The sequence below is a fragment of the Enoplosus armatus genome, chromosome 21 (genome assembly GCF_043641665.1).
Source record: "Enoplosus armatus isolate fEnoArm2 chromosome 21, fEnoArm2.hap1, whole genome shotgun sequence".
NCBI classification, from domain to species: domain Eukaryota; kingdom Metazoa; phylum Chordata; class Actinopteri; order Centrarchiformes; family Enoplosidae; genus Enoplosus; species Enoplosus armatus.
The window spans coordinates 6,699,041-6,707,880 of NC_092200.1; the positions used below are offsets into that span (position 1 = coordinate 6,699,041).

Here is an 8,840-nt window from a genome sequence, read left to right on the forward strand (position 1 = left end):
CGAACACAAATAAACACACAGTTTAACTTTCAGAAATAGAAAAACAGACAAACAGACCATCACAAGCAGAGGAGACAAGAGAGTTTGTATAAATATTCAAAATCTGAAGCCATTAGAGAGGGATTTTTGTCACTTGCCACCTTGCATCCACATAAAAAAAACAAATGCTATTAAAACTCGCCAAAAAGTGTAAATGATGAGGATAAGTTAAGCAAATCAGTTCTTTATAGGAAGTCTGTTAGATTTGTTTTGCACAATATTTACAAAGGTCTCTTTTATAAAGCTTTCTACTGAAATTAGGCAAATAAAAACAAAGTCTTGGAAATAATTTGTTTAGTGGACATGGTTAAATTTCACAAATGCTAAGGATGAGAGCACATCATTTCCTTGAAATAAAATATATAAATTCAAGTTTAAACTCTTTAACTCTCTCCACAAGGACAAATCTGTTAAATCTGCAGTTACTGGACACTGCAGTTTGATGTAAATACAAATATTCAGTTTGTAATTATTTCTGAATATGATTATAAACTCTTTCTAATGAGAAAAGAAAAAAAACTTTAGGGCTACATTACCTTTCTCATTACAACAAATAATTAGAAAATTTGCTAAAATGGTAATTTATATGATTATGCTTATTGATACGTAACGAGGCCCAGTGATTGAATTAGTCCACATGACTGAAACAGCTTGTAATAAAAACACACACACACACACACACTGATTTAGGCAATATACCAAAATAGAGTGTGAACACTCAATTAATGAGATAACTGCAAAAATAATGAGGCATGCTGATATAGCAATTGGCTAATTTTGAAGATAATTTGCAACTGAAGATGCTAAGAGAATAAACTGAAAATAGATAACTGTAAGAAGATAAGCCTCTGCAATAATCTAGAAACAATAATGTTATATCTGATGTGCTGATGATAGATACCATATTTGACATTGACACTTAATTTCACTCAGCACTAACTTATTATTTATCTGCGTAATTTGCTTTTATTTCTAACAATGTCCAAATGACAAATATAACAGTCTCCATTTGAATTAAGGAAAAAGTGCATAATATTACCAAACACCACCAGAGTTGTGAAGGTGGGGTTTAAGCAAAATACCCTGTCAGGTAAAATTAGATTTTTAAGGGTCAGTTAAACTTTTAAATACATTTTTCATAAAGGAGAGTCATGCAAAGATGTTGCCATAAAAAATACATTATACACAACAGTAACAAAGCATCAACATTATCCACTAATGCTTTTGTTAAGTATTTAATACAGGGAGTACAATAAAAATGTACCAAATCTTCAAAAGGAACTGCAGTATTATTACCTGTTGTGTTGTCAATACACTTTCAACTAACCAGACTGTCAACCACAAAAATAAACTGCTTTTATATGAAAGACGTCTGAAAGTCTGAAGGTGCATGGAAACATCTCAACACACAGAAATTACATTAAATACAATTTCCTAATAAAGATATCCAAGCTTTAAAAGAGCCAAACATCTACTTGCTCATTGCACTTAAACTTAGTTTGCTGCCTGACACTGCTGACACCTGTCCCAGCACTGGAAGCCCTCTGTTTCCACCTAACCGCTGCCTGAAACAGACCTCAGCCAGCAGCTTTATGAAGGAGAAAGGACAAACGGGAGGCGTGAGCCGACTTACCGTACAGCTTGTTGGGAGTGCCCTCTCTGTCCGTGGCCTCGGAGGGCAGGAGCAGGGGCTCGTCGTTCAGATCGCTGTCTGGGGTTGCCGCTTTGTCGTCCGCCCGGAGTTCTGCCGCGCTCATGTCGCTGCGCAGGGAGAGCAGCGGCTTGCTCAGCTGCCCTGTAATCATCGGATCCTGGAGGGAGCTGGGAGCCCAGGTGGGAAACAGGGAGGAGAAAAAAAAGAGAAAACACCCCTGGTTAGATGTGCTTCAGCGTCTCACCCTCACCGGCTCCTTCTCTATGTCTCTACTCACTCTCTCTACACAGCTTCTCCTTTCTATTGCTCACTCATCACTCTCCCTCTCTCTCCTGCTCCCTCCCTCTCCAGCGCTCTCTTTTATCTGAGGCTGGTGCTACCCCGCTGATACTGCCGGCTGCTGCCTGGTGAAGAACTGTTACGGATCGCGTGGCTTTACCATTATATCCTGCAGTCCTAAAACGGTGATACATCCATCTCCAAGGGCTCATTACGACCTGACATGTGCCTCATCTTCAGCTAACACTAAGCTGACAGCAGTCTAACAAAGGGGTCCATGAGCTGTGCACTGATAAATAAATGAAATAAATTTAATTCTACATCTAAAGATATGAGTGAAAATACACACCAGTGATTATATCAATTTTCACATAGTTGGGGACAGAAAGTGAGATCAGAGGTGACATCTTGCAGCGGAGTGTGAGGCAACATGAACTTAAAGCCTGATTTAAACAAGAGATGAAGTCACTGATGTTCCCAAATTTTTCTCCCAATTATTTTCATGTTTTGTCAGCACTTAGAAACAAGAATGAACAGCATCTACATGATTAGAGTAGAGATTAGAGATTAGAGTATTATCTGTCTGAACATCTTGGAATAGAAAAAATTCAGCAAAGTGAAAAATTAAGAACTTTGAGATAAACTGAAACACTGTTTAAAAATACAAAAACAGATGTCTAAGAGCATTTTATGAATGCCATCAGAGGTTTAAATGCTTCCATCAAGACATTTTATCTATAGGAAGATCCAACGCTTTTAAAAAATTAATAGAATACAGTCTGCGGATATTTTTTGGACTTTTACAAACATTGAAAGGAAAGTTTCTTAAAAGCTGTTGGAAACGTCTCTTACCTAAAAAAGCTCCAGAAGAGTAAAAAAAAAAAAAAAGAGTTTTCAGAAAGTCCAAATGTTGAAGTCAGTCAAACAGCAGCTAAAACATGCCACCACAGCGCAGAGACCAGCTAGTACATGCTTTCTACTGAACCAGAAGCAGCCTCCTAAACCTTCGTGTATCTGAATGGCCACCACAGGTTCAAGCCTGAGGTTGCTTCCTAACACAGGCACTGGAGATGTCACCTCCTCCCTCCTCTCTCTCTCTCCCTCACACACACACACACACACACACACACACACAAACACACAAACACACACACACAGTCCCTCCCGCCTTCACTCCCTCTGTCTCTTCCCCCTTGTGTCCCCTGACTGGAGAGCTCCTCAGACAGTGTTCACCCCACCTCAGGCTCTGAGACACAGACACAGAGCAGCAGGACTACGGCCCTCTTCCTTATTTATGAATCAAGTCCAACCTAAATATATCTGAACAAAGGACAGGTGACCAGTGCATATAGACACGGAAAGGAATAAGCGGGGTGAGTTTTATCTTGTCCCTGCACCCCTCAACACCCCCTCCCACTTCTATCAGGGTGGTCGATGAGTTCCTGTCCAGAGGGGGCTTTTTAATGTGCTCATCACAGGAATCAGGCCTTTTTGATATGACACATGATAATCTATGAAAATGTTAATCAATAGAAATAGTTTAAGCTGTCGTTAAAAATGTGAGCTGGCTGGTCAATACTCATATCCCTGGTAACAATGTCACTAGTCATCAGGGCTTCATTTGTGGAGCACTTAAATGTGGGACACTGCGCATCAATGCACCTCTCTGCCCGCTGTGGTAAACACATTTTCCCCTCTGTCTGAGCCTGGCCCCACTCTGCATGCATTTGGGTCCACCCCCACCTCCCACCTCCTCTCCTTTGAGTTGCTTGATAGGTCCACTGGAGGGCAAAATTAATACCTAATTGAATCTTGCAGTCATCAAAATAATCAATAGTTTTTTATTATTTATTCTTCACAGTCTGTTGACTGTTTGAAAGCTCAGAGGGACAGGGGAGAGCACAGGCAGCCCTGAAATTTCTACCGTTTCACAATGTAATTTTCACTGGGGCATGAGAGTTTGCAAGACCTATAAAAAATGAGAGCAGTGGTTTTTGTTACGAGGTGGGGGAAAAAAATAAAGGAAAAATGGGAATCTTTGCCCCAGCAGCTACGATGAAAAATAGAATAAACAAGCTACTGACACTTTAGAGAAGGGCAGGGTCCTTTCTGTCCATCCCTCCATCTTTTTCCCTTTCCCCTTTTCTCCTTATTTCATCATATCAGGAGTGTGGCGGTACCTCTCTAATGCTGGCATTTCTCTTCCTGACAGACTCCAAACAAGTGCTGGGAATGAGATCAGAGCTCTAATCTTCCCCTGGCCTCTGAGGCTCGAGGATAAGGGGGCAACACATCTCTCACCATCTTACGCAGCTGTTAATTACTTCATTTCAAAACAGCCAGCTTTGCCTATTTGCAATCATGCCACCAAATTGGGGGTGTTTATCAATTTAAGCTCGGGGAGTAATGCAATTACACATAATGGGATAACTGTAATCTTATTGTAAAAATCCGTAATAAAAAGGGATATTTATTACCATAAGAAATTACATTATTGATTCTAAGCAGTGGATGTGTAACGGATTAGCTTCATTTTTTTAAAGTAACCCTCAGACCTCTGGTTAAAGCAATAATGTGAGTTTGTGCGTGTGTGTGTGAAGGTTTGCAGGAGCAGACATGAGGGAGAAGGTTCGTCTCGTTTCTTCTCTGTTCACTCAGTCTGGCCACAGCTCAGGAACAGGTTGCAGGAACAAGAAAAAGCACTTGAACCCCCCCCCCCCCCCCCCAGCCCCCCACTCACCCACTCACCAAACACCACCAGTGGCCGAATAATCAGTGGTTAGCAGAGAGTCCCGAGTGTCATCAGATATCAATGCTAATAGCTAGTGGTCTTACCAGTGCCGTCTCAGTGTGAGGGACACTGGATGAGGGGTTTCAGCCTGAGACCAGCACACTTCACTCCAACACTTCAGGATCCTCTGGTTATTGAACAAAGAAAACAACAATCAATACTCATCATAATTGTCACAATATTGTTTTATCTTATTCACAATTATCTCTAATATTTATACCAGTATTCAACATGGATACATCAACTTGCGCTGTGGGATACTATAACAGGAATTTTTCAATTTCCTCAAATTTTCTGACATTTTATATAATGAAAATACCAAAAATTAAACTTTCTCTCACACAAACTGACTTTGGAACGTCAGTAACGATAAAACTTCACAAAGAAAAAACATTTTGAGCTCCCTTTTTGCATTGCACTGTGGAAGAATAGTGCACAACAGCAGTACACTCAAAAATCAAGCATTTTTTAGTATGCATGCTGATATGCTAATGCTCATTAATTTTCTTACTTCTCCCGTGAAACACACTACATATTCTAAACCTGCTCAGCATTAGTATGTATTATGGAATTGGGACACAGCTTATGAGTTTTATAATCTCCCTGATGTACTGGTGACCATTTTCCTGCCTTGTGCCCAGTGCATGCTGGGATAGGCCTCAGCACACCTTTGACCCTGAACTAGATAAACTGGTGTGAAAAAAATATTATAGAATGAGGTTTAAAATCTACCCAAAATACACCCCACCATGTGTCAGACTTCCCTTTCAGGCGTCACGTTTTTATAAACATTAATGTAACTTATTGTCATCAAATCATGTATTTGCCTTGTTATGTTACACGACTTTATGAGGTAACAAATGCATTCCAAGCACTACACAAACAATTTACTGTCTGCAATCAATCAACAGCAGCTTTATTTTAAACTCATTATCACTGTTCTAAGTGGCCTACTGGCTAAAAAAGCAAATAAATTCATACTGTCATTAGCTAATTGGTTTTTCTGCTGTAACCTAACGAGTTAGTATTCCCAGTAATGCAATCGTAATGACCTGAGTAATACAAGGATACAGATACTGCCAAAACTAATATCCAATATCAACCATATAAGTAATTTGTTTTCAGTTCTACAGTACAATGAGTTAAATGTGTCACCTTTTCAATCACTGTTTTATTTAGTTTTCCAGGAGTAAATTTGAAATTGAATAAAATATAAAATAAAAGCTCTAATATGTATTTAAGTAATTTTCGACACAAATAATGTAAAAAATGTAAGCATGTAAGACTGTATGTTAAAATAAGACAAAAATACTAGTGTTTCAAGAGAAACCTTTCCTTTCTTAAAGTTAGAGAGTTGATTTGACTCCCTTTAAAACTGCAACAAGAATTAAATACTTAAGTTTTTGAAATAAATTGTTACTGTTTCAGTCAAAGGCCAACAATATTTCTGAAGCACCAATTTTGAATAACTGTCCTACTGTTTTACTCTACTGTATTGGACAAATATCCCAAGACCTCAATGTCTAATGTGGTATGTTAGATGATGATTTGTCTCCCCCTTAGGGTTATTAACCAAACTGTTCCCCTCTCTCATGGTAAATTGATCTTTGTGTAGTTCAACAACAATTTCACTAAAGCACCTTTATGCATGCAGATGTCTACTTGTGCTATTAATGATTTCTGTGATTTTACTCATGAAACATTCAGTAGGTTTATATTATTTTAACTATAACATTACTAGGTGATCTACTTCCCCTGTATTCACTCTTTTTAAATAGCAGGCCAGAGGTTTAAGTAGTCAAGATTTTTTGTCCACTCTCATTAATATGATCAGCAGTTATCCCTCTCTACTCCACTAAAGCGAAAATGCTCCCCAGTGAATGGTCGGCGGGTCAGTGAAGGCTGAGGGCTATCAAAGCAGTGTATTAAAAGGAGCTCTTTGAAGCTTGTAAACCACAGTGCCCAGCAGGTCCACAACAGATAGACGCCTCTGATTGGTCAGGTGTGTGTGTGTTTTTTGCTAGATCGATCGACGGGGCTGACATTCTGGAGCATCAAAGCTTTCACCACACTAATCTGACTCCTCCTATGAGGGCAAGGGTTGTTTTTATTATTTTCCTCTATGAAATGCTTATACCTCAGAGGGGCTCCTGCATGCTTATGATATGAAAGTGGACAAGCCATGTGTTTTAATAGTTTGAAAGGGAATGAAAACATATTGAAATCAAGGTCGGACACTGTATTTATCAACTGATAAATAATGCAAAACTATAGAGAGAGATGGGGAGAGCAGGAGAGAATCACAGGGCCATCCATGGGGCATACCATTGGCAGTAGAAGAGTGACACCACAGAGATTCACACACCGCTGCTCCTCAAAGTCAGTTTCCCCTCACACTGTCTCTGGAGACCTGCACCACATACACACTCATGAAAGGTGTGAAAATCTGATTTCCCAAAAAGGATCGGTAATTCTCTGCGAGGGTGGAAGCCACAATCAATAAATCATTGCTAAGTAGATTGTAAAGAAAAAAAAATTATTCCCCCTTGGTATCAGTGCATTAGGATTCTCCTGAGGATGGATGAGGCGAGATGGGGGTGTGAGACAATCTCAATAAAGAAGAGGCAAATCATACCTTTGGCATTCATCTGGACTCTGGCAAGCAGTTGTCAGCAGGGTGACAGAGGACCATGAGAGTTGGCTAATATCTGAGGGATTCATTTGGCCACCAAGTCCAGGAATGCCTGGAAAAACACAAAACCAATAAGCTAATTGGCTGCCTTCACAACATGCATGAACACAGCATTCCAGATCATTTCATTGTAATTTTAAAGTTTTTTATTATCAGGAAGTGCAGAGGGATTTTGTTTATCAAGGGGTGCATAGGTGACAAGTTCAGAAACATCTGCGACAGCCATCCAGTGATGGAAAGTAACTAAATTGCATTTTATGCTACTTTATCATCTACATTTTATAGTGAAATATTGTACTTTTTACTCCACCACATTTATCTGACAGTTCCACGTTGCAGAATTAGATTTTACATACAAAACCTGATCAGCTTAAAAGAATATGATGTTAAAATAAGCTCTTCCTTGACCAGCTGCAACATTAATGCAGCACACATGTTAATGCATCAGTAAACACTCTGAAAGGGACCATTCTGCATAATAAATACTTTTATGTTTGGTATATTTTGCTATAAAGACTTGCAGGACTTTTACTTACAATAAAGTATTGCTGTACTACTTTTTTTTGCTCAGTGGTGGAAAAGGTTTCACATCCTTTACTTTGGTAGAAGTGCTGTTTTGACCTTATTAATATACTGCTGGCTAGTTCATTGTAACAATGCATTATATTTCCCAAGTTTATTATATGTTTTGTATGGAAAATAGTGGCCAGTAACTACTTAGCTGTGAGAAAATGTAGCTGATAGGGTACAATATATGTGTAAAGTATCATAAAATTAAAATACTCAAGTAAAGTACCTCAAAAGTACTTCAAAAACTGTTTCTTAAAAGTTTTGAGTTACTTCTCCACCACTGCAGGATGATAATACTTCTTCCATCACAGAAGCCATCAACTGTTTTATCCACTTGGGGAAAGTTTGGAGGATTAATAGTCTAGCATTCATTTATTGTATTTGGCACCTGTTCAAAGTGTTGAATTTGGCTAATAAAATCTCTGTGAAGACATGATATGTGGTTTAGAGAATATCCTACCTGCACATGGCGCAGTGCAAGACCTTGAGCTTTATCCCTGAGAAAAAAATGGTCTGACGGTTAACGTTAGCTTTTCCAGAAACTTGCTAGTTAGTTAACTCTCTCAAATATGAACAGAAGTGTGGAAAAAACGTGTGTTAAATGTTAAAACCTCGCAAAAAAAGAATTTAAACAGTTTTACAGGCGGAAAAGCTTTTGGTAAATGTAAATACCACGATGAAAAACTCACCTGTCCTTTAGCGTCATCATCTCTCGTTTCAACGGCTGTCGTCGCCTCTCTGTCAGGAAGACTTCGATACCCATAATGCCTCACGCCGTTGGTTCAGTCATGTGATTTCACTTATGACAGGGGGAG

General features: G+C 39.1%; 1 protein-coding gene across 1 annotated transcript in view; it reads right to left on the reverse strand.

The window, feature by feature from the left end:
- The window catches only part of pou6f2 (POU class 6 homeobox 2), a 72,104-nt gene extending 63,316 nt beyond the window's left edge, over nt 1–8,788 (reverse strand). The window contains 4 exon segments of the mRNA XM_070928461.1: nt 1,673–1,860; nt 7,399–7,479; nt 7,481–7,507; nt 8,715–8,788. Of these exon segments, the coding sequence (XP_070784562.1) occupies nt 1,673–1,860; nt 7,399–7,479; nt 7,481–7,507; nt 8,715–8,788 (370 nt within the window).
- Nucleotides 8,789–8,840: the final 52 nt, after the last annotated feature.